The 25,473-nt window shown below is 42.7% G+C and overlaps 2 protein-coding genes across 2 annotated transcripts in view; both read left to right on the top strand.

The window, feature by feature from the left end:
- Positions 1-1,571: 1,571 nt before the first annotated feature.
- crybb1l3 (crystallin, beta B1, like 3) lies at positions 1,572-3,325 on the top strand. Its single transcript, XM_056283310.1, has 5 exons — positions 1,572-1,637; positions 1,729-1,847; positions 2,027-2,159; positions 2,503-2,645; positions 3,157-3,325. Exons 1-5 carry the CDS (start codon positions 1,572-1,574, stop codon positions 3,323-3,325), a joined length of 630 nt encoding a protein of 209 aa, XP_056139285.1.
- A 2,080-nt stretch (positions 3,326-5,405) lies between these two features.
- unc119a (unc-119 homolog a (C. elegans)) overlaps positions 5,406-25,473 on the top strand; it is a 38,407-nt gene continuing 18,339 nt past the window's right edge. The window contains exon 1 of the mRNA XM_056283982.1: positions 5,406-5,667. Within this exon, the coding sequence (XP_056139957.1) occupies positions 5,544-5,667 (124 nt within the window). The 5' untranslated portion in view covers positions 5,406-5,543. The remainder of the gene's footprint in view (positions 5,668-25,473) is intronic.

Below are 25,473 nucleotides of genomic sequence, written 5' to 3'. Positions count from 1 at the left end.
GAGAAAGAGAGTGACTTTTCTGCTGATCACAGTGCCTGTACCCACTTACCCACAACCGTGCTGGACAACAAAACGGCCAGCTGAATCAGCAGGACAAGTCCACAGATAACCATCATGACCCTTGACCCCGCCCCACATCCTAACGTGCTCTCAGCCAATGAGCGGAGAGATTCACGGCCCTGTGGTGCTGGGTTGGATGTAAATGTATATATATCCCCACTCTCGGGGCCTGCCTCCATCACTTTTCCCAAAGGTCGTTCTGTTTCAGCCTGCACTGCTCTGTAAGTTGTTGATCTATTAGGGTTTTGGTTTTTTTTTTTGTGACATTTTAGGATTTATTTTTTTAACTCATATTTTGAAAGTTTTTAGAGACATGGATCGATAGGGGAAATACTGTGGTTTACCTTATTACTGACACCTGAGGCTGACAATGGAAAGAAAGGATTGCCTCTTTGCTTAACACTAAAATCTGGATTTAGTAAATGTGATTTTGAATTACACTTCAATTAAGTGTGAATTTGATTTGAACTAAAGAGAAAAAGTTATTTTTGCATTCAGTGCTTTGTTTCGTATTTAGTACGATGGCTAAGAGAAATGAGAAAAGGGGAGGACGGGTGAAATAATTCGCGGGTTCGGATGGCCAAGCACTTCGTGTCTTCTCAGTATTTAAGTTGCTCATGTGGCTTTTTGCAAATACTCGAAAGCTGTTTTTGGAAACTTAATGAGGAAATACAACTTGGAGAATGGAATCCAACAAGGCGGTGACATTTAAAGAATGGTTGCTGACAGAATTTAGCAAAGCAAAATGTGAAAAAATAAATAAATAGATAGATAAATGGTGATTTTAATGGTGGATGGAGTGGATTTAATCAGCAAGTCAGAGGAGAAAACATTAAATTGTAGTCTAAATGCAAACACAAATTGTGCTTAGACAACAATGCTGCTTCATATCAAGATATGAATATGACTGATAGATTCTTCTTTCAGTCACGCTTTTCAAACTGTACAAATAGTATAGACCACCAGTCCAAAATGTGGACCAAAGGCACAATTATCTCAGAGGACAAACGAAAACCTATCAGTCATAAAGCAAAGTGCGCTAGCCTTAAGAGGTAAAGGTATCAAGGCTGATTCTTCTTTTGATGAGACAAGTATTTCTTTGTCTTTACATCTGAGCAAAGTCTCAATGTATAATTCAGCCCCCCTCCCCTGCCAACAAATGACTACCTGTGATAGACTGCTGCCCTAGAAATATAAAGTTATGCACCATTGATTCAATCTGACTCGACCAAGTGAGGTCTTCTCACAATCACAGTGCTTGTCAAGAGGTGTCTTGTAAACTCAGTCTGTGATGCATCTGCCGCTTGCACACAACTCAGCATACTCTGGTCAGCCGCTATATTTACTGTGCTGTAATTTCCCTTAAAAGTACTTTACCGTGCTCTACATTGACCATCAAGGTAGGTAATGAAATGCCTTGCCAGCCCGTCTTGCTTAAAAGGTTAACTTAAATGATGAGCTAAATGTCTGTGTCTCTCTTTCTCTCCACCTCTGTCCTTGTAGATTTGATTATGTCTCACTCAGGTGCTCAGGGCAGCATTGGCAGCCACTCTGCCATAGGACTGCGCTCTCACAAGGTAGGCCCGCTTTGCTCAGCTGGTAGACTGCAAACGTCACGTGATTATTAGCAGCCAGTGATGTCTAACTGGAAAAATATTTGCTCCCCAGATGCACCTCTACGAATACGAGAACTTCCAGGGCCGTAAGATGGAACTGACTGCGGAGTGCCGTAACCTGTGTGAGAAGGGTTTTGACAAGATTGGCTCCATCAGAATAGAGAGTGGACCGTAAGTCACCAACACAACATCTACCACCCAACCAATAAAACATTGGCAGATCACAGCAATTGTAAGTATTAGTTACAAGATTTACTGCTATCTCTTGCATGCTGATGCAATTTCTCTCTCTCTCTCTCTCTCTCTCTCTTGCTCGCCCGCTGTCTCTCTGTCTGTCTGTTTCTCTGCAGCTGGGTGGGTTTTGAGCAGCAGAACTTGACGGGTGAGATGTTCATTCTGGAGAAGGGAGAGTTCCCTCGTTGGGATACCTGGTCCAACAGCTACAGGTCTGACCGCATGATGTCCGTCAGGCCCGTCCGCATGGTAGGTTTATTTAAGTGGCTTTTCCACCTGTCCTCAGTATTTTTGTGACATTTCATGTTTATTTTACCTACCAGAGTTGATTTTTTTTTTTTGTCATCATTCTAGCCATGCTATCTAACTCCATTTACAACAAATCCGTCTGTCTCTCCACCCATTCATGCCACCAAGTATCACAGCCATCCTACTATCTACTCAACTGATTTCCTATTGCCATTCATTTTCATGGAAAATCTGGGCTGTGAGAATGACTCACAAGCTAGAGCCAAAATACAAATCTCATCAACTACCAGTTCAAAAAAACCCAGCTACCTAAGAATTAACCTGAAAGAATATTGTGCTGCAGGACCCCCAGGACCACAAGATTTGCCTCTATGAGTGTATGAACTTTGAGGGCCGTAAGATGGAGGTGTGTGATGAGGACATTCCCAGCCTGTGGTCTTACGGCTTCCAGGACCGTGTGGCTAGCATCCAGGTCACCGGTGGAACGTAAGTCACCACTAGTTGTGTTTTCGTGTGTGTGTGTGTGTGTGTGTTTGTGCACACGTGTGTGCACGTGTGATGCTCCAACTAGTTGCTGTTGTCTATTCCATAGTCTTGGTTAAAGCTGAAAGGTGACCATGTGTTTGCCATTGCTGCCCATAGGCTGTGGAATAGACCCCATCTGTGTATTAGATCTGCCCCAACTACTGATTCTTTTAAATCCCTCCTAAAACCCATAACCACTCCCTGACTTCCAGTTGTTCCTGTGTTGTTATTTTCTTATGAATTTATGTTTGGGGTTTGTTCTAATTATTTGTATTGTTCCTTCTATCTGCAATTATCTTTGTTTGTTTGTTTGTTTGTTTGTTTGGTAAATACTGATGTTGTTCAGCATATTGGTCAGCATTGGATGTTTTTGAATAAGCTTTATGAATATATTTGACGTCTTGATAATTGTAAAGTGTGGACTTTTTCTCCGTGGTTGACGACCCTTTCTCTGCATATCTCTTCTACACAGCTGGGTGGGGTACCAGTACCCCGGCTACCGTGGTTACCAGTATGTGTTTGAGATGGGCCCATACAAGCACTGGAATGAATGGGGAGCTCACCACCCCCAGATTCAGTCCATCCGCAGGGTGAGGGACATGCAGACGCATCGCAGGGGCTGCTTCGAGATGACCGCATAGAGAGCAGTGCAGCAAGCTGTGGGTTAAGAGGGAGAATAGCGACGGTCAGGCTTACAATGGTGCTAACCATCCCTCGGAGATTCGTCAATACCCACTTATCCCTGTGAGAAGAAGACTTCAGAGTATTCCTATTGCTTTTTGCTCATAAAACTGGGGTAGGTGGCATCTTGAATGACTCTGAAGGGGTGACGGGTTCTGACAGTCGCTGACTTCCAGAATAACCGAGTAACATTTGTTGAAAGCAATACCATAGCTCTCTGCCTTTAAAACCTCATGAAATTATAGCACGATTTATTATATTAATGAAAGGGGGATTATGGGAGATCAGTAGATGAAATATAGACTTCAGTTTGTGTTGATTAGTTTGTTTCAGTTCCATCCCTGCGACCCTTTGATTTTATACATCAACTTGCTATGTGTTTCTAGCTAAACAAATTGGTGCCGATAAGCCTGTTCAACATATCACTCTGCCTCTCCTGGGATCTGCAGATTTTAGCGAGTAAGGGATAGACACTCATCTATCTCACATATAACCATCACTCCTCAAAAAAACAAAAAAACAAAAAACTAAACAAAAAACTAAAAAATACTACCATGGACAGCTCTTTGCCCTGCTCATGTGCTGTAGTAGGCTAGTCATGCAGAGGGAGGCACTGTCTCCCAATGTTATGTTGTGGTCATCACAACTACAGAACCTCAGAGATCAGCTCAGTGATGTTGTCCTAAAAGATTCACGAAGACTTCAGTGAGGCAAGGTAACTGCAACTTCTTTCAGAGAGGGGAAGGGTGATGCTCTGATTCAGGAAGGAGGAGGCGGGCTGTGCAGGGTAGTGTTTTGCAGATGTGCCGATCTTTTGGTCGAACCCCATCCATCTCATTGACGGGGCGGCTCAGAAGATTTGTATTTTACACTTTCTCAGGGATGCTGGCATCTGGAAAGCAATTTTCCAATGAAAAAAAAAAAAGAAATAAAATATCCTGATGTACAAAAAATATGATCTTTTTTTTTTCTTTGGCTGTTCATGGTATCAGTGTGTGGTGGCTGTGTGTTCTCACACTGACAAATTAAAGGAAAAACCTGAATGGTTGACCTCCTACGGTGAGGGGGTCCGGGGGCTCTATTATGCTGTGGGGGAGCATGGTTTGGGTCCACTTGTCCCCTTAGAGCAAAGGGTCACTGCAAATCAATACGAAGTTATTCTGAGTGATCACCTTTATCCTATGATGAGACATTTCTAAACTGATGGGAGTGGTCTCTTCCAGGATGACAATGCCCCCATCCACAGGTCACGAGGGGTCACTGAATGGTTTGATGGGGATGAAAATGATGTAAATCATATGCTATGGGCTGATGATGATTAAAATAAAGCCACCCGTTTTGCGTGTACCGAGGAAACTACCACACACACACACACACACACACACACACACACACACACACACACACACACACACACACACACACAGTGGAGTTTCTGGTCATTCTGGTGCCCTAGTCAAGCTCCTACGCCCCCCCCCCCACCAAAAAAAGCGCCATCTTCAGGTTAATAATTATATCCTTATTTTTAATTTTACTATTTTAAACATGAAATTAATAAAAATGCAACAGTAGGTGTGCAAAAAAAGGTAAACGAAAAAGGAAGCAACATAATGTGTGCAGTTATAAAATAATTAAGAAAACATGAAAATAAATAAATAAAAATTAAAAACACAAAATATTTACTAATGTGCAATCAAGTATTTAACAACAGGTGCAGCGCTCTCATCATCTCACTCATTACAAATAAATACGTCTTAATACGTGTGTTACTCATTTGACTTTATAATCATCAAAACTATATATAGATTGAATTGCCCCCAAAATATGAGGGTGGCCGGGGGCCCTAGGCGAATATCTAGGTTGCCTATTACTAGAAACGCCCCTGCGCGCGCGCGCGCGCACACACACACACACACAGAGTGAAGGACGGCGCGTGCGCGCAGGACCAGAGGGTTTAAAGTAAAGATCTAGTTAGAGAGCCGCTGAGCCTTGAGTGAGCGACGAGTTGATTTTTATCTTTTCCCGGGTGGGGAGGGTGGAGGAGGCAGCATATCGAGCCATCCCTGTGTGTGCAGACGAGCCGTGCGTAGTGCCGGCGTATAAACTAACGACACAACTGACCGGGAGTCGAACGGTCCCTGTCCCGCACACAGCAAACCAGCCGGAGCGCCCGGAGACATGAAAGTCAAACAAGGCTGCCACTCGCCAGACACGGCGGTCCCCGTCACAACAGAGGAAGAGCTGCTCAGACACACCGCCATAACGCCCGACGATGTGCTCGGCTTGCAGAAGATCACCGAAAGTAAGTGAGGTGACTTGTCAAGACAGACGAGCGTAAAGTCTCGGTGTTTTAAAATGGTCTGGCGAGAGGATGAGTCCGGTCCGCTCACTCGTGTTGCCTTGACCATGGCTACGTGATTCGCGTCAGTCAAAGCTAATTTTAGAGGCATGCTTTCATTAGATGGTCTCGAAATATCACTTGGGCACTTTGCGTCTTAGATACCATGGACAGCGACGCAAGTCCTGTCTTCATAGCACTGTGTCGGTTGTCGCTGCCGCCTTGGATGTCGGGGGGCACAAGTCCATTTTATTTGTATAGCCCAAAATCACAAATTACACTCGATCAGCTAGAGACAGTTTGCCTTCCTCAAGTGTAATGTTAAAAAAAGATACTGCCACATGCTTCCTGTCAGCTTCCTCAGCTCAAGGAGATATAACGTCTAATCGCTAGGCTTTGTGTGTGTGTGTGTGTGTGTGTGTGTGTGTGTGTGTGTGTGTGTGTGTGTGTGTGTGTGTGTGTGTGTGTGTGTGTGTGTGTGTGTGCGTGTGTGTGTGTGTGTGTGTGTGTGTGTGTGTGTGTGTGTTGTGTTAAAGACAAGTAAGAGAGAGAGGAGGGGGAAGCATGTGTGCTGCCCTCTAGATAGATAGATAGACAGACAGACAGACAGACAGACAGACAGACAGACAGACAGGCGTCTATCAAATCTCTTTGGAAGCCTACAAAGGTAATTATGGCACTTGTATTTCCTAGTTTTCTCTGCCTGCTGCAGATGAAAAAAATATGTCTGGCTCTAAATATGTTCCCGTACTCCTGTGCTTCTGAGGTAACAGGTTGCCAGCAATCTGCTGTCCCACTGATTTTCACTCTGGGAAGATTTGCAGTCAAACGGAACAAACAGAAATCAAACATACAGTTGTTCCATGTTAGATAGTGATTGCTGTGTGGGATGCAGGGAGACAATTCAGTGGGGGGAGGAAGCTAAACCAGCTCTCTAAGCCAGCTCCCTGAACCAGCTCGCTAAACCAGTTCCCTAAAAGCCAGCTCCCTTAACCAGCTCCCTAAGCCAGCTACCAGCTCCCTAAGCCAGGTCCCTAAACCTGATTCAATTTGGTAGCTTAAGGCTCTTCTCCCCATGGTCTTTGTTACTCCAGAGCAGGTTCAGAGAGAATATGGAGAGGTGGAGCCTTGGACATTGAAGGCATCAAAGAACTCAGAACGAGCCAAAGATCTATTGCTATGCTCGTCGAGGATTGCGTAGACCTTCACTTCGGTGCAGCGAGTTGTGACTTCTAAAGATGGTGTAAGGTCTTGCTCCCCACCATGCTCTGTAGAGAGGCATGGCTCCTGGGTCCATGGTGCTGGTCTGGGGTGGAAGGCAGAGATATGCTTCTCACTCCCACACTCAAGACATGTTATTGTGGACTTGCAGTTCTTAGCCATGTGTTGTGTAGAAGTGCAACATTTAAAGCAAATTCCGTTCTCCTTCAGGAATGCTTTGCGTTCCTCTAAAGGCTTCTCACGGAAAGCCCGGCACTTACTGAGTAGATGGGGCTTTTTATGGAGGGGGCACTGTCTATTGGTATCCTCTGCTTTAAGATCATCTCTGTCTGAGGCAAGAGGAGCTGTAGGAAGTACATCTGTTTTGTGGACTGAGATTTCCTTCTGTCTGCTTAGACTCCATGGAGTCTTGTCTGCTTTTGGAGGAGCATCCGCTTGGCCAGTGAAGTTAAAGATTGGATCGTTCTTTATTTTAGCCTGTTCTCTGATGGAGTCAACAAAAACTTCAAATGGGGGAGGGAATGAGACATGGTGCTGTTATTTGTAGCTGGATCCGTGATACAGCCACTTCTCTTGTAGGCTGAAGGGCAACTTTTGGATTAAAGGATTTATTCCCCATGATGTATCGAGATATTGAAGGCCTGGAAGGTCTCCATCTGCCTTAGCTGCCTCCAGTTCCATGCGGAGATCACTTAACTTGTGGAGTTTCGAATAATCTCTGTTGGAGATTTTTGGGACGCTATCGACATCAGAAAAGGGCATCTTCAATTACTTCGGGGGCCTCGTAACATGCGTCTAGTCTATCCCATATCATCCTGAGTCCTCTATCTGGGAAGTTAACATGGACTGCCCTGATCCATTTGGTGTGCTCACCTGGCTCTTTCCCCAGCCACTTGAAAGCAAATCCATCTCTTCAGTGGATGTCAAATCAAGGCCACTGACCACATTCCGAAAGGACCGTTTCCAGGCTCTGTAGCTATGTGGTTGGTCATTGAAATGGATCAAACATGTGGTGACCAGCTCACGGCGAGCGAAATATCTGACGAAGTCAGTCATACTAGATTGGTCATGATGAGGGTAGTGAGGTGTGTAACTGGGTACAGAAGAACGTGGGAGACTGTGGTCTCTGGACCTTGCTCTGTATGTGCAATGATAATCCTGCATGTTTCTGGAGTAGAGAGTCATATCTGCAGCAAGCTGCGGCTGCTGAGCTGTTACTCTGTTTGGTGCTGTAAAGCAAAGTTCAGCGTCAACTTGGCTACTCTCTGCCTCGAGTTGTGGGTTTTGGGTAGAGAATGGTGACACTGGCTCTGTGTGTAGCCGCCTGATCTCATCTTGAGAGGGCAGATGTAGTGCTGGTACTGACTGTATTTTATTTTGCTCTTGGCCTGTTCCGCGACATATTCTCCGGTACGCTCTACAGAGTCAAGGGGGGGTTGCTTCAAGTTGAAGCTGGCAGTTACTTCGATCACTGCCTTCAACGGCTGCCTCTAAGGCTTCTGCTTCAGCCACAGCTACAGCCGTTTCTCTCTCTAACGCCAACATATCCATTGTTGCCTCTAATTGTACTTTTTCTACTTTCAGCGCCATTTCCTTCTTTGCATAAGGTAGGCAGGCCTTGGCTGCCTCTGCTTTAGCATGAGCCATGGCGGCAGCAGCCCCAGTAGTAGAACCTTGAGCATTTAGAAGAAAATGAAGCACAGGATCTAGTATTTAGTGTGGGCTCTTTCTTTTCCATCATCTGTCTAGCATATACTGCGTTATCTTCTGCGCTGAAGCAGTTGTTTCACTATGCCGCCCTTGTTGTGTACTGAAACTTGGCAGTAAGTTAAACACCTTCCGTTCATCCCGTTCATCAAAACTCTGGAGACAGAATCCGTTGTCTGCAGTTTTATTGATTTACAAAAGGGTGAAACTGAGAACAGATAAAACAAAACAAAAGCAAAACAAAACTATGCTTACTGTAAATACCCAATAAATACACTGCAAACACACTTAAATGACCCCTTTTCCACTCTTGCATGTTTATATTGCATATTTAACAAATTATCAATCAAATAAGCCATAACAGTCTTATTTTAATACGGTGTCAATCATTGTGTTTTACTATAACTCCTAGTGACTATAAACATAGCATTGGTTGTACATGGAATCGACCGAAAATAGCTTGGTAGCCTTTTTACATCAAATACACAAAACGTTTATTTTATACCAAATAATGAATTACAATTGTAGATAATGATAAAAGAGAGAGCTGGCAAAGGCAAAGGAAAAGGCGTATGGTGAGTTGTATGACAGGTTAGACACTAAGGAAGGAGAAAAGGACTTGTACCGATTGGCTAGACAGAGAGACCGAGCTACAAAGGATGGGCAACAAGTTAGGGTGATCAAGGATAGAGATGGAAATGTGCTGACAAGCGAGGAGAGTGTGCTGAGAAGATGGAAGGAGTATTTTGAGGGGCTGATGAACGAAGAAAATGAGAGAGAGAGAGAGTTGGATGATGTAGGGATAGTGAATCAGGAAGTGCAGTGGATTAGCAAGGAGGAAGTGAGGGCAGCTATGAAGAGGATGACGAGTGAAAGGGCAGTTGGTCCTGAGGACATACCTGTGGAGGCATGGAGATGTTTAGGAGAGATGGCAGTGGGGTATTAACTAGATTGTTTAACACAATCTTGGAAAGTGAGATGATGCCTGAGGATTGGAGATGAAGCATACTGGTACAGATTGTCAAGAACAAGGGCGATGTGCAGAACTGTAACAACTACAGCGGTATAAAGTTGATCAGCCACAGCATGAAGATATGGGAAAGAGTAATAGAAGCTAGGTTAAGAGGAGAGGTGACGATTAGCGAGCAGCAGTATGGGTTCATGCTACGAAAGAGCACCACAGATGTGATGTTTGCTTTGAGAACGTTGGTCGAAAAGTATAGATAAGGCCAGAAGGAGTTACATTGTGTCTTTGTAGATTTAGAGAAAGCATACGACAGGTTGCCGAGAGAGGAGGTGTTGTATTGTATGAGGAAGTTGGGAGTTGCAGAGAAGTATGTAGGAGTGGTGCAGGATATGTATGAGGGAAGTGTGACAATGGTGAGGTGTGTGGTTGGAATGACAGATGGGTTCAAGGTGGAGATGGGATTACATCAAGGATCGGCTCTGATTCCTTTCTTGTTTGCAATGGTGATGGACAGGTTGACAGACAAGCTCAGGCAGGAGTCTCCATGGATGATGATGTTCGCAGATGACATTGTGATCTGTAGTGAGAGTAGGGTGCAGGTTGAGGAGAGCCTGGAGAGGTGGAGGTATGCACTGGAGAGAAGAGGAATGAAAGTCAGTCGGAGCAAGACGGAATACCTATGCATGAATGAGAGGGAGGACAATTGAATGGTCAGGATGCAAGGAGTGGAGGTGACGAAGGCATATGAGTTTAAATACTTGGGGTCAACTGTCCAAAGTAACGGGGAGTGCAGGAGAGAGGTGAAGAAGCGAGTGCAGGCAGGGTGGAGTGGGTGGAGAAGTGTGCCAGGAGTGATTTGCGAGAGAAGGGTACCAGCAAGAGTTAAAGTTAAGGTTTACAAGATGGTTGTGAGACCAGCTATGTTATATGGTTTGGAGACAGTGGCACTGACGAAAAGACAGGAGGCAGAGCTGGAGGTGGCAAAGCTGAAGATGCTAAGATTTTCATTGGGAGTAACGAAGAAGGACAGGATTAGGAACTATTATATTAGAGGGACCGCTCAAATTGGACGGTTTGGAGTCAAAGCAAGAGAGGCAAGATTGAGATGGCTTGGACATGTGTGGAGGTGAGATGTTGGGTATATTGGAGAAGGATGCTGAATATGGAGCTGCCAGGGAAGAGGAGAAGAGGAAGACCAAAGAGGAGGTTTATGGATGTGGTGAGGGAAGACATGCAGGTGGCTGGTGTGACAGAAGAAGATGCAGAAGACAGGAAGAAATGGAAATGGATGATCCGCTGTGGCGACCCCTAACAGGAGCAGCCAAAAGTAGAGGTAGTAGTAGTAGTAGTAGCAGTAGTAGTATGAGTAGCAGAAATTGTAGATAATGATAACAGCTAACATTACATACCAACGATGCTACGAACGGCGTACGATGTGTGCAGATGTTTGCTGATGGAAAAAGTTGTCCTAAAAAAATAGCCGTTCTTTGTGCAATGCGTCTTCACTTCCTGACTAAAGTCACATGGGAGGCTAACTTCCTGTGTTTCTTAAAGGAACCACTACCTGTCGCAGAAAGCAATTGAAATGACTTAGAAAAACGTCATTCACTAAACTACCGTAACACAACAGTATCATTATCTTACACTTGCTGTCATCACCTGAATTTACCCAAACGTAGAATGTTTTGTGTAGATTATATTTAATCGCTCATTATAATGACAAGCAAGCAAAGAACACATCATCATTATCATTATTATTATTTTCTTTCGTGTTTCCTGTTTTACATCCTGTAGATAGGGTCCAAACTAGGGACCTGAGGCACTATAAGGCAGATGTCATTTGATTGACAGTACTCGTCGTAATATGTGGGCTGTTCCGAGTAGGGCGATCTTCTGGACTGCATGGATTTTGATGTTGCCTGGGATATGGTTGGTGAACTTTTCCATTCCCTTCTTCATGGGTCCTAGAGCTCCGATGACCACTGGTGTTGTGTCGGTCTTCATACTCCACATCCTGTTGATTTCAATCGCCAGGCCTTTGTACTTGGTCAGCTTCTCTGTGACTTTCACTGAGGTGTTTTTTTTTCCGGATTATTATTATTATTATTATAAGTGCACAGCAGATTCAGTTAACAGTATGGTAGTATGGAAGATAGGAGCATGTACCACAGGATGGCAAAGGCTTTCCTCAACTCCTGGTGTAATAAGAGTGTTGTTTGCTGATATAATTAATTATGTTTCTGAGCTGCTCAGCACACCATTTCAAGCAAAGGGATCAGCTGAAGTGTGCCTTTAGCATATAATTGATATTCCTGGGCTGTTGCTCACAAAGGACATCCAACATAGTCAAGGTATCATTATCTTACACTTGCTGTCATTGCCTCTCTCCGTCAATCTGCTGAATTTAACCCATACATACAGTGTTTTGTGTAGATTATATTTAATTGCACATTATAATGACAAGCGAGCAAACAATGGATATAGAAAAACTAGTATTCTTCTTGTATATTACTGAATAATTACTGGTCCTCTTAGTTCAATTACATCCATTTTACTCATATGGTTACTTCTGCATAATGGATGACCTGTAATGTAAAGCATTACAGGAATATTGTGATAAAACCTGAAACATTATAACAGCAAAAGAAACCCACTGTCAGATAGATGAGCGAAGACTGACTGAGGAAAATTGTGTTGAGTTGGTTCAAATGTGTGTTAACACTACATCATTAAGGCACAGTTATGGCACGCATGGCTGCAACAAGTCGCACGAGAAAAACAAGATTTTACAAGCTTGCAAAGGAGAGCGACGGCGGCCTCTTGCATGCCTAGTATATCTCTATATGCTGATATCTCTAGCACAGTCTGTCAGGAAAATCAAAGGGCCTCTGACGGTCCTTAAACATCCTTGCCTTACGATGAGGCCTTTTTTTTTTACTATCTGAATCCTTGCTTGATTGATTTTCATGCAAGTGTCTCTCACCTCACAATATCTACCACTTAAAATAAACAATAAGCTAGATTTTCCAATACACATCATGAAGGTACTACAGTGTGGGTCATGACATGTTTGACATTTCATCTAGCAATTGCAGTCAAGAGAAGGAAACGGGAGGGGCAGCCTTGGGGTGAGATACATGAAGGTCACCAGTATGATCCCATAACAGACACCACAGTCTCCATCAGCAGCCATGCATGATCTTGAGAAACACCCTTAATCACAACCTGTCCATTCACTGTGAGCTGCATCCCATAGGCTCTTCAACTTAACGTCTACAATGTGACAGGAAAACACATTGATAGGATGCAAGGTAAAAAAAAGAAAAAAAGAAAACAATCTTTGGGCTTTTTATCATATGTTCAATTTGCTGGACTGATTAAAATCATATACGTTTTTTTTTCGACCCCCCCCCTTTCTTCCCACTTGTATATGGCTAATTATCCCACTCTTCCAAGCCGTCCCAGTCGCTGCTCCACCCCCTCTACCGATCCGGGGAGGGCTGCAGACTACCACATGCCTCCTCCGATACATGGGGAGTCGCCAGCTGCTTCTTTTCACCTGATAGTGAGGAGTTTCGCCAGGGGGCTGTAGCATGTGGGAGGATCACGCTATTCCCCCCAGTTCCCCCTCCTCCCCGAACAGGTGCCCCGACCGACCAGAGGAGACACTAGTGCAGCGACCAGGACACATACCCACAGCCTGCTTCCCACCCGCAGACACGGCCAATTGTGTCTGTAGTGACGCTTGACTAAGCCGGAGGTAACACAGGGATTTGAACCGGTGACCCCCGTGTTTGTAGACAACAGAATAGACCATTATGCTACCCGGATGCCCTAATTACATACGTTTTTAATGTGTCAGTCATTGTCTGAGTAGTTAGAGAGTGTGAGAGGATCCCAGGTTTAGTTCATCCGTGCAGTCTATTTCTACATAACACAATCGACTAATTGGCCAAAAGCCTGTGTTGTGTATGATTGTTTCAGTGATACCACCAAGTATGGCTCAATATGTGGCACATTAACAAATAAATTTGGCCCTTTCAAAACATTTTACCAATGTCATGAAAACAGATAATGACAGCATCAACCCCAGCAGCTCAGTTATGTTGTTATTAAGATCATTGATGGCTTGATTTAAGAGTATGGTGCCTTTTTCTAACTGTGCATGCCAAAAATAAAGAGTCCCATCACTCATAGTTATCAGCGATAAAAATGTGAAGTGGTCACCGGCTGATAGTTGCTCCAAGTCCTAAATTTCTAATTCCTTTCACACTGTGCGCCGAGGAAAAAGTTGTATAGAGTTGTACAGATATCAGTTTACGAAAGGAGCCTTTATCCCTTATGCAAACTGCCATCAGTGTGTAGTTTACACAAAAGGCTGTAACTTATAGTAATAACCCAAATTTGACAGCAGGTTCACCAAAAACCATAGATGCAGGTTTTTCACTTCCACTCTCCCCAGTCAGCATTCATGACCTTACAACAAAAAATAAACTCCCTGATGCCAAAGAGATGTTGATATTGCCAAACCAGGAGGGTTGTGTACCTTATCCATCATTGCATAGTACTGGTTGGGGCCTGGGTTTTTATATGGATGGCACTAACCATGGCCACTTAGGCTCTTGGCAAAATGAAGGTTAAAAGGTTTTAATTTTCCTAATCCATCGTAGCTTCCATGGTCAATTAGGTGTCACAGTGTAGCTAATGCTAGCGTGCTAATGTTTTGTTGGTGGACTCTTTCACATAGGGGGTGATGAACCCCCCCCCCCCAGTAAAGTGTCAAAATAGAGTAAAATTTCTCAAAAACGGGTGTCTGGGTGGCGTGGCGGTCTATTCCGTTGCCTACCAACATGGGGATTGGCGGTTCAAATCCCCATGTTACCTCGGGCTTGGACAGGCACCCCTACAGACACAATTGGCTGTTTCTGCGAGTGGGAAGCCGGATGGGGGTATGTGCCTGGTTGCTGCACAAGCACCTCCTCTGGTCAGTCGGGGAATCTGTTTGGGGCTGGGGGAAATAGCATGATCCTCCCACACGCTACGTCCCCCTGGTGAAACTCCTCACTGTCAGGTGAAAAGAAGCGGCTGGTGACTCCACATGTATCAGAGGAGGCATGTGGTAATCTGCAGCCCTCCCTGGATCGGCAGAGGGGATGGAACAGTGGCCGGGATGGCTCAGAAGAGTGGGGTAATTGGCCAAATACAACTGGGGAGAAAAATGGGAGAAAAAATCCAAAAAGAAAAAAAAATGTTTTTTTTTCTCAAAAAAAAGTAAAGAGGCCCAAACCATGAATGGCTGCCCCAAAACCCAATGTTCTCCTCCCCTTGAACCGCTGGGTCCATTTTTGTCTGGCAGCCATCTCAGTGGAAGAGCGGCACGAGAGCTGAGTGGGTGAGATAATACATGAATCATCCATGATGGTGCAGTGATGCCCGCTCTCTGCTGACATGTCATCTGGATTATGTCTGGCCGTGTCATATCAGGCCTTGAAACGAGGTCTTCTGCACTGACCCCATACACTTTGATTAACTAATGATCCCAGAACGTAAGCGGAAACCCTTGTACATTTGTTTGTTTGGGGATTATCATTTCAGATTAGAAATTCAGAACTGTATAATTTGTTTATGAGTTAATTTTTTTTGTGAAGGGTTTTTCTGGAGAGTTTGATGTCAAGCCTAGTGAAACATTAAACAGCAATCGAGATAAGAATTTCACAAGCTTTGTCCTTTTTATCAATGATATGATGTATCATATCACACGTGAACCATATTTACAACAGCATACAGCAAGAGGATTGACTTCAAATCTGTCTGCTTTCATTTACAAATGCACATTGTGCAGCATTTTGAAATCATGTCAAATGACTCTGTCAATTTCAAAAGAGCCATACCACAGAGATAAGAAAAGTGTGCCATTGTGCATGCTAACATTTGCTGAGTTACAAGGCAAATCACTATCAGGATAGAAAAGGGCAGGGAATGGCTAACCCCACAACATAAATGAGCCTCTCTCTTTTGCTCTGGGAGATAAATGGCATCATTTTGGCATTTCTGGCACCCAACCCAAGCCTGACACAGTGGCTCAGTGCTGATAAAGGAGGTGAACAGGCCAAGAGAAGAAAAAAAATAATCTAGCTAGTAGTGAGGAGGCATTCATGCGAGACGAGAAATATCACTTTACCAGCTTATTAAAAACATAGATGCATAATAATGTGCAGGCAGATTTGGGAACATATATTCAAATATTAGTGTCATAGTTACCAAACAAAGTAATAAACAACATGGTTACTGAGTGCAATGGACATTTGGTATGCAAGTTATGGTTACTGTGATAATAGTAGACACACATGTTAATGGAGAGTACCTATTCTGCAGAGTTCAGTATTTGTTATTGGAAATGATATTGATCTGACGGGAATCTCAGCCTGTTGCTTCATAGGGAAAGGCAAGTCGTTGTTATACGCAGCCTCCATTATGCACCCTTTCATCTTCTTTGTGTCAGTACATGTTAGCGAGCACAAACTAGGCTGAAAATATTCCTAGCGTCTCTATGCTAAATTCATCTCGTTGTGGTTGGAGGCTGATTATATTAACAAGCAGCAAGAAAACAGTGAGGATGACCTCATCTTACCTTCATCTTACAACAATAACATCCATACCCAAACCACTTATCCTGCTGTCAGTTTCGTGGGGATGCTGGAGCCTATCGCAGAAATCATTGGGCAGCAGGCAGGGAGACACCCTGGACAGGCCGCCAGTCCATCACAGGGCTCACACACACACACACACACACACACACACACACACACACACACACACACACACACACACACACACACACACACACACACACACACACACATATGAAATTATTATATAGTCAAATCAATCAAATTGTAAAATCCACTTTTTTAATTATCATAATGTTGGCAGTTGGTGATGAAATTTCGCCCAACCATGTACCGTATTGTGTCGAATAAATATATATAATTCTCAGCTGATTTGAGCTAATGGCTAGTTGAACCATTGCTGTCTATTAATTTTCAATTTTCTTAATAATAATAATAATTAGCATATATTAACATATCATTATTTTATGATAACACACATCCCATTTGTATGAAATTTGGTATATAGTCCAATTGCATTTCTAAACTGGTTTTATAATACGAGTTACTAAATGCTCTCTCCCTGATTCCCTTGTTTTTATATCCCTCTCACTCCACGGGATTTTAATTTGCCCTGTGGGATTGGTTTTGAATGTAACCCATGAAACCAATCATCAATGCGATTTTTTCTTTTCAAACAATGCTAATAACAAGCATAGCTAGTTTATTCCAGAGCTGTTTTCTCTGGGTATATTTCCATTACCTCTGCCCACCGCTGCCTCAAAGTGTTTATTGGTCTCCAAGAGAGAATTTCAAAAGGAGTCATGCCTGAAAACATCCAAAATGGGTGGGGTGGGGGGGTGTCACAAAAAAAAAAAAAAAAAACGTGAGCATCATCACTGAAGTCATTGCTTGGAAATTTAACACACTCTCAGTCGTATCGATGCATTCTGGACAAATAAATGTGGCTCTCCTCTCACACTGTGCCGGACAAGTAGAACCGAAGCAGGTCTGAAATGTGACAGTGTGTGAGGATTTATTGTAGGTTGAATTTGCTCCTTTGTTCCCTTTCTAGATCCCACCTTCTCAAGGTTAGATTGCTCCTTCTCAATCATAGGGCTCTACTGAGGTTAAATCTCTATATCACTAGAGGTATTTCTATTGAATTTGGGATACAAAACCAAAGGGACCTTATTGTTGAGTGATTATACCTCATTAGGCCGATTTACTTGTAACAGCTCAGATCATTTTATACTCTGAAACCATCAAATACCTGGCCTTTATAAACCAGGGAGACACAGCAGCAGATGGTATTTCAAATCTGTGATCCACCACAATGGATACAGCCTTAATTAAAATTGATTGGTGTGTCCTGTTTTAAATCCAGTCTGAGCAGCTGTCACAAGGTTACTTTTGTATAGGGAGTGCTGGGGGAGGGCAAGCAGGCGACGTTTATTCTAGTCACCTATCGACAGTATCTGTCCAATTGCCTCTGTCTGTGATTAGTTGCCTTTGTGTCAACTTGAAATTGCATCTGATTAGCGCTGAATTCGTCATATTGTGGTAATTGTGCCAAGTTTGGCCTATGCTGTGAATGTGAACTGGCCTACACTGTGAATGCACACTGCTGGCATTGGAATGACGCACAATGCTACAACACACGGCCACAGTGTGTGTGTGTGTGTGTGTGTGTGTGTGTGTGTGTGTGTGTGTGTGTGTGTGTGTGTGTGTGTGTGTGTGTGTGTGTGTGTATGTGGGTGGGTGTGTGTGTGTCACTGCTCAGAGCTCATGTGTGAGTCAGTGTACATAAACGATAACCATGGAAGAAAGAAGTAAAACAGCTTTTATTGTATTGCATTGCATTGTATTGCATTGCATTGCATTGCATTGCATTGTATTGTATTGTATTGTATTGTATGACAATAGATTAAAGATATTCCGCTGTCCATTAAAGTATCGGCTTGGAATCCACCAAACACAAAAGCTGAAGTTTTAATCTTGATAAATAGAAGAAGCAAGCGCTATCTAGCTGTGTTTTCTTAGATCTTATTCTAACACATGTTAAGGTTGACCATGTACAACCACCTTAATGTTGGGTGTCGTGTACAACAAGAGACCAGTAAAATCCTTTTAGGATAGGATGAATGGTCTTGAATGGCTGCTCTGTCACACTGTGACCTTGTTAAGGTCCACACACAGGCCAAAATTTGTAATTGGTGAATGCCGGGTTTTGACCACGGTAGGAAATTGTGGTAGCTCTCTACTACTACTGTGTCATATCCTGGTGCCCCAGTCAACAAGACACAAGTGGCCTCACAGTGGTTTGAACAACATGCTCACAATGTACTAAAATAAATTCCATTACCTCTTTATTAATCAAATAATTATGATCACATCCGACTATTTCAGGGAAAAAAGATTGAACGGCATTTGAGTGTTTAATTTCTCGTGCAGAGATTACCACTTCATTTGCCCTCGCTGAAGGAGGCACTACACACTAGAGTCACTCTCCCTGAACTGAGTAGATGTGTGATGGGTTGTTTGTTTGTTTGTTTCTGTTCTTAGCATATCCTGTTTGTACATGAGTATGCTCAATTGGCTCAAGCAGTGGTGGCTCCACTTGTCCCCAATGAGATGGATTAATTAAAGTTACACATCAGATTAATCAGGGATGATCTGGAACAAGATACACATCACTTCTTTCTCTAGTTTTCCTGCAGAGATGTGTGTACCCATTGCTAAAAAGAAAGAGGGAGTGAAAAGTATGTAGTGAAATACATATGCTTATATTTGAGCTTGGCTGTGGATATAAAATTATCAGTATTTCTATGCTGAGCATATTTTTAATCATGAATAACATAGATTTGATTTGACACATGGTAGGGATGCTGTAAAGGTCATTTGCCAGTCCTGTGCTGACCCTTCAGCAGCTTCCCTACAACACTTCTCTGCAGACTTAATCTATTGTGAAAGAGCCCTCTGTGATGAAATGCAAACCTTATTGCATATGGACTATATATAATCCAGTATAAACTGGATTATTTTGCTCCTTATTTATTAAGCACTATATATATATATATATATACTGCTCAAAAAAATAAAGGGAACACCTAAAAAACACAATATAGACCTCGATGAATGAAATATTTCAGCTGAAAATCTTTATTTATTAGACAGAGGAATGTGTTTAGAGCAAAATAACCTAAGAATGATCAATGGAAATCAAAATCATTAGCCCATTAAGGTCTGGATTCAGAATCATACTCAAAATCAAAGTGGAAAATGAGAACATAGGCTGATCCAACTTCTGTGGAAATTCTTCAAGACGATTCAAAATGAGGCTCAGTAGTGTGTGTGGCCTCCACGTGCCTGTATGCACTCCCTACAACGTCTGGGCATGCTCCTGATGAGACGAGAGATGGTTTCCTGAGGGATCTCCTCCCAGACCTGGATCAGGGCATCGGTCAACTCCTGGACAGTCTGTGGTGCGACATCGCGTTGGCGGATGGTACGAGACATGATGTCCCAGAGGTGCTCGATTGGATTCAGGTCTGGGGAACGTGCAGGCCAGTCCATAGCATCAATGCCCTCGACATACAGGAACTGCTGACACACTCTGGCCACATGAGGACGAGCATTGTCATGCATGAGCAGGAACCCAGGGCCCACTGCACCAGCATATGGTCTGACAATGGGTCTGAGGATCTCATCCCGGTACCTAATGGCAGTCATGGTACCTCTGGCTAGCACGTAGAGGTCTGTGCGGCCCTCCAAGGATATGCCTCCCCAGACCATCACTGACCCACCGCCAAACCGGTCATGCTGGAGGATGTTGCAGGCAGCAGAACGTTCTCCACAGCGTCTCCAGACTCTCTCACGTCTGTCACATGTGTTCAGTGTGAACCTGCTCTCATCTGTGAAGAGCACAGGGCGCCAATGGCGAATCTGCCAACCAAGATGTTCTCTGGCAAAGGTCAATCGGGCTGCACGGTGTTGGGCTGTGAGCACAGGCCCCAATTGTGGACGTCGGGCCCTCATACCATCCTCATGCATTCTGTTTCTCACTGTTTGAGCAGAAACCTGCACATTAGTGGCCTGTTGAAGGTCGTTTTGTAGGGCTCCGGCAGTGCTCCTCCTGTTCCTCCTTGCACAAAGGACCAGATAGCGGTCCTGCTGCGGGGTTGTTGTCCTCCTGCGGCCCCCTCCACGTCTCCTGGTGTACTAGCCTGTCTCCTGGTACCTCCTCCATGCTCTGGACACTGTGCTGGGAGACACATCAAATCTTCTTGCCACAGCACGCATTGATGTGCCATGCTGGATGAGCTGCACTACCTGAGCAACTTCTGTAGGTTGCAGATACCACCTCATGCCACCTCTAGTGGTGAGGGCACTAGCAAAATGAAAAACTAACCAAAGATCGGCCAGAAAAGATGAGGACAGGCAAATGGTCTGTGGCCACCACCTGCAAATCCATTCCTTTTATAGGGGTTGTCTTGCAAATTGTCTAATTTAAACCTGGTGGAAATTAGACAATTTACCAACAGGTGAAATTGAGTCACAAATCAGTGTTGCTTCCTAACTGGACAGGTTGATATCTCAAAAGTGTGATTGACTTGGAGCTACATCGCATTGCTGATGTGTTCCCTTTATTTTTTTGAGCAGTGTATATATAGTGCTTAATAAATAAGGCATAAACTCTGCCCCTTTGTTTCTGCATAAACTGGCATAAACTCTGCCCCTTTGTTTCTGATATTGTGATAGCGGTGTGTACTGCCTACAACTCCATTAGAAATATACAACACAATTTCACCTCAAGCGGGTTTTGCAGCAACACAACATCCTGTCCAACACTGTGGTTTGGGCAAAGTGCAGATTCACTAATTTCACAGAACTGACCATTTGGTTTCATCTGGCTAGCTGGCTAAAACCAGAACAATTTGGAGGCTGTCCGCAGGGAGGAGTGGGCCAACATCCCTGCCGAAATGTGCACAAACCTTGTCAGAAACTATAAAAACCGTTTGACATCTGTGCTGGCCAATAATGGCTTTTCTACTAAATATTAACATAATGTTTGTCCAGGGGTTCAAATATTTATTTTGGACCAAAAATATGCGAATACATTCATAAAATTCATACAACGTCTTATTCCACTTTTTTGGGTCATATTCTGTCCCTCACTGTTAAAATGAACCTACGCTTAAAATTATAGACTGTTGCACTCATTGTAAGTGGGCAAACTTACAAAATCAGCAAGGGGTCAAATAATTATTTTCCCCACTCTATATATATATAGCAGGGGGGGGGGGGATCCCGGAAACCATCAATGGTGTTGATAAGTGCTCAACAAATGAAGAGCAGAATATTAAGATAGATGTCGGGAAAAAAAACGTCAATACATTGCAGGACAAGCTTGTTTTGTGTGTCATGCACTCATCAGCTGCCAATGTGGTTAAACTGTTAATGTGGTTAAATATATATATTACATGATGATATTTCCAAACAATGATTGATTAAATTTTGACCAATCAGTAAAATGAAAGCTTTTGCAATAGTAAAACAATATGCAGCACAATGGCATTATTCGACAAATACTATTGTTACACATTAGTCAGCTCCTTAAAGTCAGAAAAGTAAATGAGACCTTCTTTGCAGTTTGGTACAGTTGCTATAGCATAGAGAGGATGCTGTGATCTGTGTGCATGTGTTTGTCACTTATATAGAGGGGTCCTTGTTGTTATTGCTGTATATTTATCATTGTCCAGGTGGTTAAGTCTCATGATTGAAGTGCATAAAGCTAGAAATGGTGATCATTATTCAGCTCACAGGACCCCATCACTTACTGTAGTGTCCGTCTTAAAGGCCACAGTAACCAGCAGAGGGGAGAGTGTGCATCTGGTTCGGTCACTTGTGAGTCCCCACATCATGCAAAGAAAGTGTGTACCCATGCAAACTATGATGCAAGTCTCGTAATCACCCTGTAGTCAAGGTATGAAATAGTGATGGTTGTATTTGAATTCCAGCCAGCAAAATATTAAATGCCAGGAGTCTGCTCACTATGGACATTTGAAGTGCTGAACTAATTTTCCACAGTATCCAAATATAGAAATAGGAATCTGTTTATAATAAAATCATTATTTTTGTTTGACCGTTACAATGTCATTACTTTCTGTGTGAATCTATGTAAGTATAAATCTAGAAATGAAAACTTTTGACGAACGAGTGGAATGCAACTTGATTGATTGATTGATTGATTGATTTTGGCTGTCAATAATACCTTTGATATTGATATTACTTGTAGGCTTAATCTTGCACAGAATCTCTGCAAACAAGGTTTAATTCTCAAACAATGCAACAATTGAAAACTATTGCTCGGTATCTTGAAATATACAAAATGTTACAATTTTGCAACCAAAGATTTATTATTTTTTTAAAACGCTGTATTACATTTTCTTCAAGATAAATGTTGCACTGAACATTGATTCTCCCGCAAAGATACTGGTTGCAAAAAGTGTCAGACTAGATATCAAACAGTTGCTGCTCCTTTCTGATCCTGCTCATAAAGAAGACAGGAGAGGAAGAGAGAATATGTTAGAGAGATAATTAGTGTGCCTCTTCATCCAGAGGTCCTTGTCACAGCCTGACCTCAAACCTGCAGAATTTGTTAGACTGTGTGTGTGAGTATCTGTGCGTGTGTGTGTGTGTGTGTGTGTGTGTGTGTGTGTGTCCGCGGGGGAAGAGCGCTGCATTGGACATAGGGTAGAGTACGCTGGGTAAGAAATATTTATCACATGTTTTAATACAGCTTCTCTTGGTATTTTATTGCCATAATATAGTGCTAGTCTTTTTTTTTTGTACACACATATGTGAACCCGTGTGTTCAGCAGTCATACAGTAAGGGTGAATTCTGTTCATAAGATATATCTGTAGCGCCTCCAGTACAAACTAGGGGTAGCAGTAAAGGCGCTGACATCTACCTAGGTTCGGTGAGGGGTTTGCCTTGACTAACACACAAGAGAAGTTGATGTGTAGTTGAACAGTTGACAATTTTATTGCCTCACAACAGCAAAATATACACAACGCTGACTTTTACATAAAAGAATTGACATTTAAACAAAACAGAGCTCTTTAAAGCAAATAAAATAATAAACCAAAGAAAACCTAGTTCAAATCACAACCCTCAATAAGTGTTAGCAGTTTGAGATGAAAGAAAAATTCAGTTCCTTGTCCTTGAGTGTATGTGTTGGTCCAAGAGTTCAGCTCCTGATCCCGTGAGTGTATTGAATATACTTCAAAGATTACTATTTCTACACTGGTAGAGGAAATAGGCTAGTGTGTATGGGTTCTTATCTGGTGTCTGGATGAATGATTCAGGCTTGTCAGACGTTTCCTGGGGCAGATCCTACGGTAGGCCACCGCTTCTATGATCGTCCACAGTCTCACTGGGCTGGGCTCGCCATCACAATCTTCCAAATTCTATCTGGTAGTTAAAAAAAACCAATCTACACAAATAGTGCAGAATAGTAAGTATTTCATTCTATATCTGTTTGTAACATGAGATCTCATTAATTTATTTTCATTCAGAACATCTTACAATATGCTATCCATTAACATGTATATGAATTGCAATATCATTACTTAATCATTACACATATATATATATATATATATATATATATATATATATATATATATATATATAATTCTGTTACACAAAATCAGTGCAGTCACAGTGTAGCCTCAATACCAACCATTTAAGTGCGCTAACCCCTTAAACCGAATGGATTTAACGTCAACAGGATAGGTGCCACGCATCTTTAATGCTACACAATTCCCCAATGCTTCACTGACTAAGCTAGCGCTTAGCACTAGCTGACTATTGGCGTGCGCTTTCTTCTAAAACATTCAACACAACACAATGATACAATACGTACCAAAGTACGGGCTATTCAAACATTAGACATTCTTATAGCCCCGACTGGTTTTATGAAGAGTATCTTAACAGCTATCTAATCCAGCGTTATCTTTTCCCTTCAGTGGTTAGCAATAAGCTAGCACAAAAACGTGCTTTACTCACCGGAGTTCCAAATACTTAAAACTCGAAAGACCTTCGTCTCGTAAGCTCACAGATGAGATTCTGATTATACATAACACTTTTCAGAATCAAAAATGTCAATACTCTAACTTTCTGAGGCTATGTATAATAAAATTCAGTCGTCGGTTCAAGAGCACAATTTCCAGGACGTTCACAAAAAGAAAAGAAAAAAAACACGATTGCGTGTAGCAGTCTCTAGCCTACTGAGTTGTATAGTGCGCCCCTTAAGGAGCGGCATGTCACTACACCTCTAAATCAATGACTATTAGTAGCCCTATTAGTCCATGGGCCAGAGCCCAAAATTTCCTATTTCGGTACACTCAAGGTGGCAAAACTTACTTATAATTTTTGAAAGGATCCATGTCTGTAGATGATATTTTGGTATGATAACCATTCCTGAGTGGCAGCTGTATCACAGTTATCAGCTCATGAAGTTAACCACCCCCTAAAGTAAATTGCATTTTAGACGCTGGTGCATATCCTGGTTTAGCCTCATGGTCAGGACATTTTCAATGTTCTATAATATTGTCTTTGGTATCATTTTAAAGGGGACCTTCTTAGCTTTCATTCAAGCCCTGTTGTGGATATTTCTCACAAATATAGAGGTCACTTGAGCTCTTCAACCCGTCAATAGCACACATCTTTCTGCAATGTTCGCCTAAACTATATACTTTCTTTTAGCCCTGTGGCATCTAGGAATATCAGGGACACAAAACACAAAAACTGGAATACTCACAGGACTGTAAAGATTCAGAAAATGTATAATATACCCATACCATTTCATTGTGTGAGGTGATTGTGAACCTTAAATTAGAAGGGCATTATTACTAAGAAACTAACTAGACCAAAGCCAGTTAGTCCATGGGTCAGACCAGATATCGATATCACCCAAGGTGACACAACTTCACTGGTGCCATTTTATTTGGTACACTAACAGAAGTAAAATAATACATGATAACCTTTCCAAATGAGCAGCTATTTCATTTTTCTTTCAGGAAACCTGTTTCTGTGCCTCTCACGATTGTGTATTTGCCCAGATTTTTACAAATATAGCATTTCAACACCCCTGGTACTGATTAGCCTAGCTTAAACTCTGGGACAGTTCTTTGTTGGCCAACAACCAAGGATAACCAGTACTGTGTACTTCCATTCATTGTGCTAAGCTAGGCTAACGT

Source organism: Lampris incognitus, chromosome 7 (genome assembly GCF_029633865.1).
Source record: "Lampris incognitus isolate fLamInc1 chromosome 7, fLamInc1.hap2, whole genome shotgun sequence".
Taxonomy (NCBI): Eukaryota; Metazoa; Chordata; class Actinopteri; order Lampriformes; family Lampridae; genus Lampris; species Lampris incognitus.
The sequence above is the reverse complement of the archived record's forward strand: the minus strand, read 5'-3'. Positions and strand labels throughout refer to the sequence as shown.

Coding starts and splice junctions, on each gene's coding strand:
- crybb1l3 (XM_056283310.1), top strand. CDS start 1,572: ATGTCTCACTCAGGTGCTCAGGGCAGCATTGGCAGCCACTCTGCCATA. Junction 2,160..2,502: donor CCGTCAGGCCCGTCCGCATG/GTAGGTTTATTT, acceptor ATTGTGCTGCAG/GACCCCCAGGACCACAAGAT. Junction 2,646..3,156: donor ATCCAGGTCACCGGTGGAAC/GTAAGTCACCAC, acceptor TCTTCTACACAG/CTGGGTGGGGTACCAGTACC.